Source organism: Anolis sagrei, chromosome 2 (genome assembly GCF_037176765.1).
Source record: "Anolis sagrei isolate rAnoSag1 chromosome 2, rAnoSag1.mat, whole genome shotgun sequence".
NCBI lineage: Eukaryota > Metazoa > Chordata > Lepidosauria > Squamata > Dactyloidae > Anolis > Anolis sagrei.
In genome coordinates, this window is record NC_090022.1 from 228,780,609 (window position 1) to 228,796,337 (window position 15,729).

Consider the following 15,729-nt stretch of genomic DNA (forward strand, 5'->3'; position numbering starts at 1 on the left):
GTTTATATATCTCTGAAATGTCCAGGGTGAAAGAAAGAACTTGTGTCTGCTTGAGGCAAGTGTGAATGTTGCAATTGGCCACCTTGATTAGTACTGAATGGCCTTGCCGCTTCAAAGCCTGGCTGCTTCTTGCCTGGGGGAATCCTTTGTTGGGAGGTGTTAGCTGGCCCTGATTGTTTCATGTCAGAAATTCCCCTGTTTTTTAGTGTTATTTACTATCCTGATTTTAGAGGGTTTTTTTTTAAAATACTGGTAGCCAGATTTTGTTCATTTTTATGTTTTTCTCCTTTCTGTTGAAATTGTCCACGTGCTTATGGATTTCAATGGCTTCTCTGTAGTCTGACATGGTGGCTGTTAGAGTGGTTCTGCATTTTTGTGTTCCCAAATGTTATGCTGTGTCCAGGTTGGTTCATCAGGTGTTCTGCTACGGCTGACTTCTCTGCCTGAAGTAGTCTACAGTGCCTTTATTATGTTTTTTAGTAAAGCATGTATTCTCATGAAATCACTTTAGTGCTACAGTCTCAGGTTGGCCATCTTGGCTTCGTTATAGGCTTTGGAAACTTTTAAGCCAATCAATTCATTTGTGTTTTGATTCACTTCCAGCATGTGTAAACATTTCATCCATCACTACATGGCATAATTATTTTTATTTAAGTTTTGTTCTCTAACTTGTTTGTTCATATATATGAACGGGAGATTTGATGGGGACATATTAAAACTTTAATAAAACTTTATTTATACCCTCACACCATCTCCCTGAAGGGTCATGGATTCAAAAGAGTTGTTTATATAATTTTTGAAGTACAGCTTCCACAATCATTCATAGAAATAGGAAATATTATGAAATGGATGGTTGTAGCTATGTTATTCAATGATATATCTACATCTCAGTATCTTGTATTGCCATTTTATAACAAAATTATTCTACCTCAGCTGATGTGACAACATTCTGCAGAATTTTGGGGAAATGTATTATAAATATACACATTCCATGTTTTCATTGTATCAATGGTTCCTAACATGCGGTCCATGGACCACCAGTGGTCTGCAAGAACCAAAATATGGTCTGTGGCCTCACCGTTACCACACAGTTGCAACTAGAGCGACTGGTCTCACAAAACCCTCTTATAGGCCGAGGCTTATTAAATATGGTTTTCTGTGGGTGGGCCGATGGCGACTACTGGATGGCATACGTTCTGTATCAGAAACTAAAGCTGATGTGGTCTATCTAATGCAATTTTCTGAATCAGCACCCAAAATAACCAAACCAAATCTAAAGTTGACCAAAAACGGATTCATAACTCTTTTGGTACTAATGTTGGAGAGTGGTCCCTGGTCAAAAGAAAAAAAGGTTGGGAACCACTGCATTATATGATATAGGACTCCAGATACCTTATTATATTACCCATTTTTATTGAATAAAAAATGTCTTGCTGGAAATCATACCACAATTTCAGTATGTTAATAAAAAAAACAGTCAAGCTTGATACAAAGTAATCAGAATAAGAAGCAATATATAAAACTGTAAGCGTGACAGAAAAATGCCTTTGTTGTAATAATATGCACAGAAGTTTTTGTCCAGCTTATTACAAAGATAGAATACAGATTCCCTCTTATATTGTTTGCAAATTTCAAATGTGTAGATAGAAAAATTAGATATTTTGATACTGTTGTATCATTCATAAAAATGGTATCAATAGTATATGCACCGTACGCGATGGAAAGGAATTCCTCTCATGTCTTCCCGATGATCCCGAGCGTAGTCCCACAGATAATAATCCAGGAGAACAGGGTTGATTTTGTCACTGATGTCCTCACCTTTCTTTTTATAAAGGTTCAGCAAATGCTTGCAAATGAGTTCACAGCACCAAATAGAGCAGCCTCGGATTTCCACCTCCAGCTTCTCTCCAGACTGGAGCATTTGCCCTATAAGATGTAAGAAAGGCATCAGTGAAAAAAGAGATTGGCAAGAAACTAAACTTCAACTTGGCTTCAGGATTTATTAATTAGATAACAGTGCCTTCAAGCTGCCTACTAATTTATGGTGACTTCATGACTCTCATAGGATTTTCTTAAATAAGGAATATGCAAGGCATCTTTGCTATTGCCTCCACAGCTTCTGGTATTCCTTGACACTCTCCCTTCCAAATACCAATCAAGCCTTACTTTGCTTGGTTTCCAAAATCAGGGATAAATTGTTATACTGAAATCTGGATCTGAAGAGAAACCAACTGCATGGAAACACTGAACATTTACATCTGCAGCTTATCTCTATTTTCAAAAATGTTCTCATCCTTTGGAACTGTAGAGGGGCAATACAGTATGGCAAGCTCCTTACGGTCACATTTTCAACCCAAAAGAAAGTCACTGTTCAAAGCATCTTGTTACTGAAATACTTCCCTCCTCTCTGCTATGGTTGTTGAAGAAAAAACGAACAAACATCTCACCCCGTTCAAACTAGAAATTAGGTGCTGAAAGGAGCATTGGAAAGATACATGTTTAGTCCTGGCACAAGGCAAATTCTTCATGCTTGTGGTTTGCTGATCCATTTTAAAAAAAAATGAATGGAATTCAGTAGTATGGAATCTGTTTTCCACATTACTGGACAAGTACATTCTAGAAACTATAAAAGATTCTGGAGAATCGCTTCTAGAGTCATATGCTTTTTCTTTAATTTTCATCAAGAGAATAACATGGAAGGAGTTGCTTCTTCTATTAGATTCAGTTTAGCAACTCAGAAGACAACCACAGTATTATATACCCTACTGAGTGTACTCTCAAGGGATATAGCAGGCATGGGGAATCTGTTGCTTTCTAGATGTTGAATGATCACCCCTCAGTATTGGGTATGGTCTAGCTACAGATGATGAAAATTGGAGACTAACAATAATGTTGTATATTAGAAGAATTCTGTGACCTATGGAGATGGCATGTGGCCCTTTAGAACTTCAGCATGGCCCAATCTTCCCACCACCATAAAAAAAAGAAAGAAAATCAAGCCCTCAAATAGAGAACTGCACTCACAGAACCCTTGAGGGAATGTGATTCTCCATCTCATATGATCTGGCGGAAAGTGGCATACTTTCACTGACTCCAGCCTTTTTCAAAATGTGAAATGAGCACCCAGTTAATTTTAACTGTATGGATGTGTCTAGCTAGGATGGGAAATGGGGTAGATACAGCCTGCAGACAACGTGTGGCTGTCCAACCCTATTGCATAGAACTGTAAACTTCCATGGGCTCAAAAACGTTGCCTGTCACAGGACTATCAATCCTGAAAAGTCAAGATTTTTCTGTTATCTTCACAAGGGATATTTATGCACACTTGTACAGCATAAGAAGCTATCATGATCCTGAATAGTGCCGTACCTTCTTTGAGTTTTTTCATCAGTTCATCAGAGTACTTCATTGCTCCCAAATGAACCAGCACTTGTGGTAACCTATAGTCGGCAAAGATGGTCACACTGGAAATGTCACTGAAGCAGCCATCTCCTTTCCCTTCCAACACACTCCATGTGTCGGCTACAAGGATTTGGGCCCGTTTGTAAAAAGCCACCTTTCTTCCCTGAGAGAGAAAAAAATACAAACCAACATCATAATGCTGGGCATGTTTTAGTAATGAGACACCAGGACTTTCCCTCCAAAGTAGATATTGTCAAGAAACCACAAAAGTTCTGTCTATAGGTATAGATCACAGCCTATATGCACAATTTATATAGATGAAGTGAACTGATTGCAAATACATTTTTTTAAAAAAAACAGCAGCTGTATTTTTTTGTAATCTACATATATTAATGGCACTCCATGCAGTCATGCTGGCCACATGACCTTGGAGGTGTCTATGGACAATGCCAGCTCTTCAGTTTAGAAATTGAGATGAGCACCACCCCCAGAGCTGGACACAGCTAAACTTAATGTCAGGGGAAACTTTTACCTTTACATATATAAAAGTCAAAGTATGTATGTTTGTCTAACTGTTTGTACCACAAAAAAGATGCTAGGTGGAGCAGCCCTCTGTGGCCCCTTCCACACTGCTCTATATCCGAAGATCTGATCCCAGATTATCTGTTTATCCCAAAATATCTGGGAGTGTAGATTTATATAATCCAGTTCAAAGCAGATAATCTGGGATCCGTTCCTGAGATACAGGGCAGTGTAGATTCACCCTGAGATGTTACTGGATAGACTGTTCCTGGTGGAAGTGGCCATCTGGGATGTCATTGAGAAAGAAAGGTGATGTTTGTGAGAGGAAGGAAGGAATAGAAAGGGAGAAAGAAAAGATGGAGCAGGGAAGAAAGAAAAAGGAGGGAAAGAAGGAACAGAGAAAAAAGGAAAGTAGAAAAGATATGAAAGGAGGGAAGGAAAAATGAGAAAGAAAGGAAGGGAAAGAAAAGGGGAGGAAAAAGAAAAAAAAAGAGAAGAAAAGCAGAGAAAGGAAAGAATGAAGAGGGGGAAGGTGTATGGGGGAAAACAAGGGAAGAAATAATTAAATAAAAAGGGAGATGGTGTATAAAGGTAATAGAGAGAGGGAGGGAGGGAGGGAGGGAGGGAGGGAGGAAAGAATTTCAAGCCCTCTGTTCTGAAGAATGCCACAGCCTCTGATGCAGGTTTGGGAAAACAAAAGAGGGAGAAGGGAATGAGAACTCATATTCTCCTCTGTTCAACCAACAAACCACCGCTGCAGATGAAAACAGCATTTCTCTTTGTAAGAAAGAATCTAGGTCCAAGTTCTTGCTCATTACCTACAACCAAGACATGCAAATTCGATACAATACTTAGTACTCATATGAATATTAGCTTTTCCTGCTTGTGCTTCGGTGACAAAACCCACAACTGAAACGGATTGAGCAGAATCTCAAATACCTGTATTATACCTTGTAAAATGCAAAGAAAATCCTAAGGTTGCATTTCAAACAGTTATGTGGAAATCGCACTGAAACCAACATGGCTGATTTCTACACAGTATAGTTAAGATCACGACATTATATTATTATGCATGAAATTATTTTTTACAGATGCATTATTATTGAAATGGTTATATTAAATTAATTTGCAGCACTTTAATCCCATCTCTTATTTCTTTTCATAGAGCAAAGCTCTACCTTGTAAGATCTGTAAGATCTCAATCTGTTGCTAGGGAAACTGGGTTGACAATGCAGACCAATACTAGCATCCATTATGTTAGAATGATGGTGAAAATTTGGTCTGCCTTTGGAATACACCACTTGGTACTAGAAAGTAGTCAAGTGCCCTCTCTTAAAATTACAGTCCAATTGCATAAAAGGGCATAGCTTTATTCCTATCCTGCACTTTGCTATTGATTACTGCGGCTTTCAGAAAAGCCTGGACTTGGAAAACACTCTGTACTTCTTATAAAAAAGCGAGCTATGCCAATGCATTTTAAAGCCCTGCAAACTAGGCTAGTTTTCTATTCATTAAGCATTAACAAATGTTTTGGTGGGTTTTGTATTTCTATGGGGTGGCAGCTAAGGAGACCACCTAGATGTTTCCATCGTGAAACAAAAGTAGAAACCCTTTAGATCTGACATAATGGACAAGCCATGGCTTTGGAAGTCCCTCTAATTGGGGAGGCTGATATGTAACCAGTCCAAAACAACAGTGGTGGGATCACTACCCTTCCCCAATTCTAGGCTGCTCTATTAAGTAATTGACTGATCAGCTCACATTATAGAATGCAACATGTTGTTTCAAGTAACATTAGACAGCTGCTGTTTTTTAAATAAATACCCCTCAGTTTGCTCTCTGGGTTTTTATACATATCTATATCTATCTATCTTAAAATAAAAATTATTGGAATAAACATTAACAACCTTAGATATGCAGATGATGACACTTTGAAAGCTGAAAGCGAGGAGGAGCTGAGGGGCCTTCTAACCAAGGTGAAAGAAGAAAGTGCAAAGACTGGGTTGCAGTTAAACATAAAAAACCCAAGATTATGGCAACCAGACTGATTGATAATTGGCAATTAGAGAGAAAAATGTGGAGGAAGTGACAGACTTTGTAATTCTAGGCGCAAAGATTACTGCAGACGCAGAATGCAGCTGGGAAATCAGAAGATGTTTACTTCTTGGGTGGAGAGCAATGACCAATTTCGACAAAATAGTGAAGTGTAGAGACATCATACTAGCAACGAAGATCCACATAATTAAAGCAATGGTATTCCCTGTTGTAACCTATGGATGCGAGAGCTGGACCATAGGGAAGGCTGAGCGAAGGAAGATGGACGCTTCTGAACTGTGGTGTTGGAGGAAAATTCTGAGAGTGCCTTGGACTGTGAGAAGATCCAACCAGTCCATCCTCCAGGAAATAATGCCTGACTGCTCACTGGAGGGAAGGATATTAGAGGCAAAGTTGAAGTACTTTGGCCACATAATGAGAAGACAGTAAAGCTTGGAGAAGATAATGATGCTGGGGAAAATGAAAGGAAAAAGGAAGAGAGCCGACAAAGGGCAAGATGGATGGATGTTATCCTTGAAGTGACTGACTCGACCTTATAGGAGCTGTGAGCTGCAACCGCCAACAGGGAGCTCTTGTGTGGGCTGGTTCATGAGGTCTCGAAGAGACGGAAGCAACTGAACAAATAAACTGCTTTGGGCTGAAATTGTCAAGTTAATTAGGATTGTTCTTGTGTGCCTTTGAGTTGTTTCAGACTTAGGGAGACCCTAAGTCTAAAGTTTAGAGTAGGGGGGTGGGTAAATGACCTTGGAGGGTCACATCTGGCCTGTGGGTCTTAGTTTGGGAATCTCTGCTATAGAGAGTTTTCAGTGTCCCAAGTCTACAGAGATACTCACAAGAATACCTCAGCAAGCAAGAGTCCAAAAGTGGCAGGCTAAAACCCAGAACCTCAATCCGTGGTTGATATCAAATGAGAAGCTCTCCCATGGGAATACAGAATACTCAGTGACTTGGAAAGCACTGAACAGACTGCGCTGTGGTACCACGAGATGCAAAGCTAACCTTAAGAAATTGGGCTACAAAGTGAAGTCCACGATATGCGAGTGTGAAGAGAAAACCACGGATCACCTACTACAATGCAGTCTGAGTCCTACCACATATACAATGGAGGACCTTCTTACAGCGACACCAGAGTCACTTGAAGTGGCCAACTTCTGGTCAAAGGAAATTTAGTATAATGCCAAGTTTTTAACTTAGTGGTTTTTCTATACATTATAACTGTATTCTCAATTCGCTTCTGACACTATAAATAAAAAAGTGTCCTAACAAATTCTGATATTGGCTCCAAATAACTGTTTTAGCCTCCCTCTCTGTGCTATCAGTCCTTGCCTACCTAAGTGGAATATGATGGAAATCAATGATACAAGTCAGGCTGATCTATGAAACAGCTCACAGAAAGAAGCAATCTGAAACAGTTATAGCCAAGCATGTGGTAATCTACGTTGTCGATATGAACACACTCTCGTTACTGGGAACAGATGCAGCCACCATGCTTTTGTTACAACTCTAAACCTCTTATTTTGCAACTATAATAATAGATGCAAATTACATGCAAGTGCAAATGTTAACATTTGCAAAAGGCCCTCTGAACAAATATTGTTAAGAAAGTGTTGTGACTGTGCTGTTTTAAGTTGGAGGCACACAAAAAAGAATATGCTAAAGATCACATTAGACATGGTAAACAAAATAAAGGATGCAGAACACGGTGCCTATATTGCAATGCTTTTATAATAAAATATTACTTTACTTTCATTACAAATGGTACAGATAAACTAGCTCAGTTCAAGGATCAGACTAAATAAGGAGAAGAAAATGTGCAGTTTTAAAAGATATTGCTGAATTGCAAATACCAGAATTCTTTACCAGCAGCAATGCTGGCTGGGGCTGAAATTCGGCAGAAATTAAAAGATAATAAAAATGTGCTACACTGAAAATCAGTGTGAATATGGATATTTCATCTCAAATAGGTAATGGCTACAACCATGGCCAGGTGGCATTGTGACATGTAATGATGTACATATTATAGGAGGCAGCAAAGAATATTTCCAAGCACAGGAATCTTACCTGAAATGTAGATTCATCTCTAAAGCATGGGAAATTTTCTACTACTAGTTGCAACAATTTCTGGGCACTTTTTTCACTTTTCTTAACACAAGTGAGGAAAGAGCCTCCAAATTTCTCCAGGAGAACAGTCCCGGTCTCATTCAATACTCGATGCCTTTCTTCAAGTAATGGCATGGGGACATCTGTATCCGAGCGAAATATATGCTTCACCTGCTCCAGTGTTATAGTTGCATAATAGGAAGCACTTGTAATGGGCAACCCTTTAAAAAAGTAAAATAACAAACATGCAACAATGGAGTGTTATTTATTTATATCTTGACTACCAAGTAATTCAGTTTACAGTCACAATTACTAGAGCGAAAGTCTACTTTGTCAGCTTACCTCATAATAAAGCAAACTGATTTTATTTCTATTTGGTTCAATTATATTATTTCTTGTTTATTGTTTCTGTGTTCAAGATAAACTTCTTAGCAAATAAAATTAAAAATAGAGGATAATAAAACAATGTTATCAAGATTTAATCCTTCTCCTAATCCCCCGGTGGTGCAGCGGGTTACACTGCTGAACTTGCTGACCAAAAGGTCGGTGGTTTGAATCCAAGGAGTGGGATGTTAGCCCCGCTGTTAGCCTCAGCTTCTGCCAACCGAGCAGTTCAAAAACATGCAAATGTGAGTAGATCAATAGGTACCGCTCCAGCGGGAAGGTACCAACACTCCATTCACTCATGCCAGCCACATGACCTTGGAGGTTTCTACGGACAATGCCGGCTCTTCGGCTTAAAAATGGAGATGAACACCATTCCCCAGAGTTAGACTCAACTAGACTTAATGTCAGGGGAAACCTTTACCTTTATCTTAATCCTTTTCTCCTTAGCTACAACCAGAATTCCTCCATACCCCCCCCCCACACACAAGTGTCAGCTATAGTAATTAAAAAATCAAAACAAAAAAAACTTGCATTATTACCATTAGAAGGGCTAAATTAATTAATACTATAGTCACATGAGGAATTTTGGTGAGGAGGTCTCAGCTAGATAGGGGAAAAATTACCTGTACCTAGAATATATGTTGCAGTTGTATTCTGAGGTTGGCTTCTATGGTTACTTTTGAGTAATTTCATATTACATAATCATATTACAGCTTGATCCTTGGACCTTATGATTCACCATCCTATATTATGAATAACAAGCCAATCCTGTTCAGAAATAACACCATAGAATCTGAATCTAAATTCAAACTACATAATTGAGCAACCCATCAAAATTCTGCCTTGAACTGAGTTTTGAATATTACAACTGTGTAACCGGTCAGATGTTGAGCTGCAAGCCAGCATAGCCAATGGTGGGGAACATGCAACTTGCATTTCAACAGCACCTGGAGATGTCTCGAGTCCTCATGCAGGGAATATGATAGAATATGAAATAACAATAACATCTGGAGATTCATAAATGTGCCCTTCACTGTCTTAAACCAGTTTCACTAATCCAAAAGTTCTCATTTAATTTGGAAAGTAAGTAGGAACTAACCGTCATCAAGTGCTCTGTTGATGGCAGCGCAAAGAGACCAGAAACCACTGTATGCTTTGCCTTTGTACTTCACCAGGCATTTATGATCCTCATGTTCAGACCAAAAGGAAAAATTGAGGGCATCAGAAAGGAATACCCAATTGACTGCATCTTCATTTGTTGCTTGAGGATTCAGCTCATGAGAAGACTTCCATCCAGCCACGCTAAAGTCCTTCTCCATGACTTTATCAAATAACATCTCAGCCACTTTCTGCACGCCATCATCTTCAATGTACACATCTTTGCTATTTTCGGCAATGAACTTGGCAGATTCTTTTGGGCTCAAGAATGCTTCCATGTTGTTATATATCTGAATAACGATAATTGCTGTCAATCATCATCATCATCATCATCGTCATCATCATCTATATTTCTACCCCACTCTATCTCCTCAATGGGGACTCAGGGCGGTAAACAACATATTGCGGCAAACATTCATTGCCGTAAAATGTAAACAACAAAGAAATAATTTAAGATAACACAAATAACACATTAAACATCGACATCGAGCAATAATAAAACATTGCAACAAATTAGACATCACAAAACTAGAAATTACATTTTAACTAATAAACTATTTAAAATCCAGACCTAAAAAAATGACATTGATAAAGGTTTTATAGTCTTGTTAGTCTATGAATATATTTCATCATAATTTGACACACCATAAAAAAACAGAATATGTTTGTCACAGGATAAAGCATATAGTAATTTACTCTGCTAGCAATCAGGTTCACTTTCCTGTTCATTCTAAAGCTTACAAGCTGTGTGGATTGTATTACGTCTTATTTAAATTGGTTTTTATAATTTTATTGAGCTTGTTTTTGATTTGTTATATGTTACCCTCAGTATTGAATGTTTGCCGCTGTGTTTTATTTTGTTGTAAGCTGCTTTGATTATTATTTTACAGCCCAACCCTTATGCATGTTATTCAAATATAGAAATACAGTGATGTTTAAACATAAGAATATAATGAATAAGACTGCAAGCAATGGATGCTCTTGTAAAATATTGCATGTGAATGATACCTACAGTGGACATAAGCAATACAGGCATGGACTATCCAATGACTGCAGGACTATCCTCTCCTATCCAATTTGTCGCTGATCCACTCCTTTGGACTTCACGCAAATGGCAGTTTTGCCGCACTATGGGATTCTCTTAATAGTTAAACAGGCAATGCTGATCCTATCCTACAAAAGAAACAATTTCTGACACTGCTTTTCAGTGCTGATGATTTGTGGGTGGTAAACCACTATGTGATATACTTACGTAAACAAATGAGTGTGAAAGGAAGTTTGTAATTGAAATTGCTATTCTTACAATCAAAGAAGCAATTGCTTAAGCCACAAGAGACAAAGTTTAGTCTTCCAGATTATCCAGCTCTCCGTTCACAATGGGGAAATAGGGTTGTTTACACTGGGGCACAGAAACATAGTAAAAAGCTTTTGAAAAGTCAAACTAATTCTCAGCATTTACAGTTATCTAAAAGCAAGGATTCCCTTTAGTGGAGAGATGTCAGCCGTGAAGGACAAACTGTTGACTTACTCCTAAATCAGATGATCAGCTCTAGGCCTACAAGATTTTTATGGCCAGGAAAACATAAAATATTTCTGACACCAGTCATGCTCTTTAATATTTCTTTAATAATAGTAGATTAGTCACTTTACATGCAGCAGCCTTCATGCTGGAGCTTTCTCACACAAGGCTTCTCTCACACAAAGGTTTACCTCATGCTCTTTGCTCTCTTCAGGACGACACTAGCTTTGGCCCACTGACTCTAACAGGCTTTAGCCTACTAACTCTTTCAGTGCTTGACTCACACTTTTGTAATCAAAAATATTGAAGTAATTTTTAATATTGCTGACAGATTAAGCAGACATCTTTCCATAATTTATATCCCGATACTTAACATGTACACTATTCTAGTAGCCAAATGGAGTAGGGTATAAAGACCCACCGGTCCTCTGTTTGTGTTTGGCTACTGATGTTGTTGACTTACCTTTTTGCTCTATAATTCTTGACTTCTGTACTCAGTGACTTCAGTACTCAGCCCATGTCAATCTTTACCTGTTCTATCTGCAACTTACAAGTGGCTTTTATTTCTCTTCAGCTGGCCATAAAAGTAGGGACTTTGATCTTCCATATCACTTTAATATAAAAGGCCATTATCTTTTTTAAAAAAATATTGGACTCTTTTTTTATGATGATGGATGAATAATTTGTTTTTTCTTTATCAGCGGTCTCTATTACTTATTGAAGTTTCAAAGTCCTTATTAATCCATCCACCTGCTATTTCCACACTTATCTCTTCTTGGGCAATTCATGACTTTCTATTGCACGTGAGACACATTTCTTCCATTCTTGTGTTTTTCTAAGCATTTTAAAAGAAACTGCTATAAGGTTTTAATTTTTCTCATTTAAATGGTTTTTTTTAAAAAAAAATCCACTTTTTTGAGAACACGTGTGGGTTTAATTTGAGCAATATTTGTTATTCCAGTGCCAAACAGAGTCAGTAATAATAAAATTCCTTGGGCCTCTCCAGGACAGTTGGGGATTACAAAACCTGTGGTCTTTGCAGTGCTTCATACATTTCTTTAAGCCCCAGTTCACTACTGCAGCTCCACAACTGACCATAAAAACCAGGGTCGACTTATCCACTGGCCAATATGAGGACTGTACATTTAAAGGCCAGATCTCAGACTTCCAATGAGAAGTTAAAATAAGCATTGACCTCCTCTATTCTCTTTGCCATGGTATTGCTAGTTGCCTTTCCGAATGCCTGAAAGGGAAAAAATGGTGGACAGAGCTGACCTCCTGAGGCAGCATTAGTGCTTTACCCTTCATGTGGAATGACCTTTGGCATATCAAAATTCATAATTTTGGCCCCAAACTCTGCCTCAACTTAAAAATAATGTTGGCTGATATATGCGTATATACAGTACATTATGGGCATTACTTTGAGTGCTGGAAATAAATGTTTTAAGATTATTTTAGTGTCTAGATTTCTTTATCTTCATGACAACTTTGCAGGGTTGGACATGGCACAGAGCCCCACAGAAGGAATGAAGTCTGAGGCACCACAATGAGGGAAAGGAAGGAGAACAAAAAACTATGTACATACATAGCTACAATAAGAGATGGGGATAAGTAGGTACAGACATCTCTGAGTTGCAAACACCTGACTTACAAATGACTCATAGTTAAGAATGGGGCTGAGAGAAATCTATCCCCCTGAATGTGGGAGAAAGGCAGGGTAGAAACGAAGGAAATAAATAAACTATGTTGCATTATACAGCTCTCTTTAATAAGTTTACTTTCAAATAAAACACAAACCTCAACAGTGTCTATCTTCCTGATCTGTCTGATTAATCACAGAACACTTGGGGGAAGAGTTTGTGAAAAATACTGAAATGAACACAAACAATTTAAGGTATGCAGATGATACCATACTGCTAGCAATTATTGGGAAAAGTCAAGGAAGACACTTCAAAAGCAAGGCTGCAGTTGAGCATGAAAACACCAAAATAATAACAACATATGATTTACAGAATTGAAAAATAGTAAACTTTCCAAGATTACTGCTGAGTTATAAATGGAGATTGTAGTCAAGGAATCAAAAGACTAAAACTTGGGGTGACATCCATGAAGATCCTCAATTGCAGACCTATATCATTGTACACCAAATTCAGGATCATCAATGCCATAATATTTTGATTTCTATGTATGAGAGCTGACAAGAAGAGAATCAACTCATTTAAGTGTTGCATGGGTATTATGGCTAACATAGCAATACTTGTTTGTAGCCATCAAAGGTGTTGTTTGAGGGCTACAATTTTCCTACTCCATCCTGCTTCCCAATCCATCTAAACCAGTGGTTCTCAACCTGTGAGTCCCCAGGTGTTTTGGCTTCCAACTCCCTGAAATCACAGCCAATTTACCAGCTGTTAGGATTTCTGGGAGTTGAAGGCCAAAACATCTGGGGACCCACAGGTTGAGAACAATGATCTATACCAGGGCTCCTCAAACTTTTAAAACAGAGGGCCAGGTCACAGTCCCTCAAACTGTTGGAGGCCCGACTTATAATTTGAATTGTAGTGCAAAAAACCCCCCGCTTAAAAACAATACAATAATTAAAATAAAGAACAATTTTAACAACTATAAACTTAATAGTATTTTAATGGGAAGTGTGAACCTGCTTTTGGCTGATGAGATAGGAATGTTATTGTTGTTGTTGTGTGCTTTTAAGTTGTTTCAGACTTAGTTTGACCCTGAGCGAGGGTCAGTTAGATGACCTTGGAGAGCCGTATCCAGCCCCCGGGTCTTAGTCTGAGGACCCCTGATCTAAACAGATGCTTGGAGAGAAGATAAGCAAATAGCTGTGGTCTCCCAGATAACTGGGCTGACTGGCTGCTTCGAAGTAAGATAATCCCACCGAAGCACAGAAATCCCTGTTTACTGCTAGAAGAAACTGCTGCTTTGCAATGGATGTTTCCTCTGAAGCCCTTTTGGCAAAGCAGAATGCATGCAGCAAGCCATAATCCTGTCTGGAGTGTCCCTTTCAATGCTCATTACATGTTGAGCATCTTTTACCTGGGCTTCCCAAATCCAAAATACTCCAAAATTGTCCTTGTGGGTGTCTCAAATATTAGTGATACTTTGGCTTGCTGGTGGTTCGGGGTACACAAACTCTGCTTCAGGCACATTATTAAAAACATTGCAGGAGTACATGGTGTATATGAGGCATGGGTCAACTTGAGGTGTTTTCGACTTATTTATTTATTTATTTGTGACATTTATATGCCGCCCTTCTCACCCCGAAGGGGACTCAGAGCGGCTTACAAGGTATATATACATACAATACATTATATTATTAATATAGTACAATATCAGTATTAAATATTACTATATTTTACTATACCATTATATTGTAATATTTTTAGTAATATTACATGTAATATGAATATATAATTATAATATAATATTATTAGTATTATATTGCATTACATTATAATATTAAAAATATTACATGTATATACATTATATTAATAAATTATATTATAGATTCAGGTTATACCTTATTCAATATGCTGAGATAAGAAGTATTTTGTATATTTTTCATATTCCTAATAGCCTCAGGCCCTTTCCTTTTAGCTTAAGCGGCTGAGGGGAAAAAGGAAAAGGCCTGAGACTGTTAGGAATGGCGGGAGTTGAAGTCCAAAACACCTCGAGGGCCCAAGCTTGCGTAGATGTAAGGCCCTCTCTCCCCCGCCCATGTGGCCCACTCTTGGGCCTGCTTCCGGCTCTCTCTGGAGCCGGAGGGAAACAGACTCCTGGGCGAAGGATTCCCCTCCAGTCCAGACAGGTTGCCCCTCTCACCTGCCTAGGTCTCCAAAGGGGCTTCGCGTTGTCACCAATAGATGCCACCCATGCCGCCGCGCGTCCTTTCCGTCCCACCGGCCGCCCAATCAGAACGGTCTAATTTGCATAAGCCAGTGTCTGGGAAGTGAGCGTCACTGGTTCCAGGAAGCGCCTTTCAGGGCGGGCGGCTCCCTCGTTGTTTTCGTTTCCCAATAAAATTACAAGTCAGGTAATGCATTGAAAGCGAAGGCATGCTTCCCTTCCAGGGACGTTCCTCCACTTTTACTATTTCCCCAACGGAACTTCTATTTTCTTCTAGGGCCAACTCCTACTAAAGTTCTCAGAAGCTACAGGGAATAAAAACCTATCATTTCTTGTAATGGGAACCAGAGGACTTGTCTACTCTACTTCAAATATTTGACTTTTAACTACCTACTACTTCATCACACGAGAGAGAAAAATCCACGGTTTCCGCCTCCTGCAGAATTCTGGGGTTTGTAATTTAATGAAGCTGTTAAAGGCTCCTTCCTAAACTACAAACCCAACACTCCTCAGGGCGACAAACTAGCACTGGCCCACTAACTCTAACAGGCTTCAGCCTACTAACTCTTTCAGTGCTTGACTCACACTTTTGTAATAAAAAATACCCAGTTAAACTTTTAATATTTCTGACAGATTAAGCAGACATTGTGCCATCCTTTATATCCTGATACTTATAATGTACACTATTCTAGTGGCCAAGTGGAGTAGGGTCCTGCTGATGA

At 38.8% G+C, this 15,729-nt stretch overlaps 1 protein-coding gene across 2 annotated transcripts; it reads right to left on the minus strand.

Moving 5' to 3' along the window:
- Nucleotides 1–1,381: 1,381 nt before the first annotated feature.
- QNG1 (Q-nucleotide N-glycosylase 1) lies at nt 1,382–15,091 on the minus strand. Of its 2 annotated transcripts, none has more exons than XM_067464440.1 (5): nt 14,988–15,078; nt 9,566–9,914; nt 8,041–8,300; nt 3,370–3,565; nt 1,382–1,926 (listed from the first exon to the last, which is right to left on the minus strand). In XM_067464440.1, the coding sequence occupies exons 2-5, from the start codon at nt 9,900–9,902 to the stop codon at nt 1,694–1,696; spliced, it is 1,026 nt and encodes a 341-aa protein (XP_067320541.1). In that variant the 5' UTR covers nt 9,903–9,914; nt 14,988–15,078; the 3' UTR covers nt 1,382–1,693. The 2 variants fall into 2 exon arrangements, with proteins under 2 accessions (XP_067320541.1, XP_060618117.2); XM_060762134.2 differs by having other exon boundaries at nt 1,383–1,926; nt 14,984–15,091.
- Nucleotides 15,092–15,729: the final 638 nt, after the last annotated feature.

Coding starts and splice junctions, on each gene's coding strand:
- QNG1 (XM_067464440.1), bottom strand. CDS start 9,902: ATGGAAGCATTCTTGAGCCCAAAAGAATCTGCCAAGTTCATTGCCGAA. Junction 8,301..9,565: donor CAACAGAGCACTTGATGACG/GTTAGTTCCTAC, acceptor ACTTTTTTAAAG/GGTTGCCCATTACAAGTGCT. Junction 1,927..3,369: donor GATGAAAAAACTCAAAGAAG/GTACGGCACTAT, acceptor TACATCTTATAG/GGCAAATGCTCCAGTCTGGA.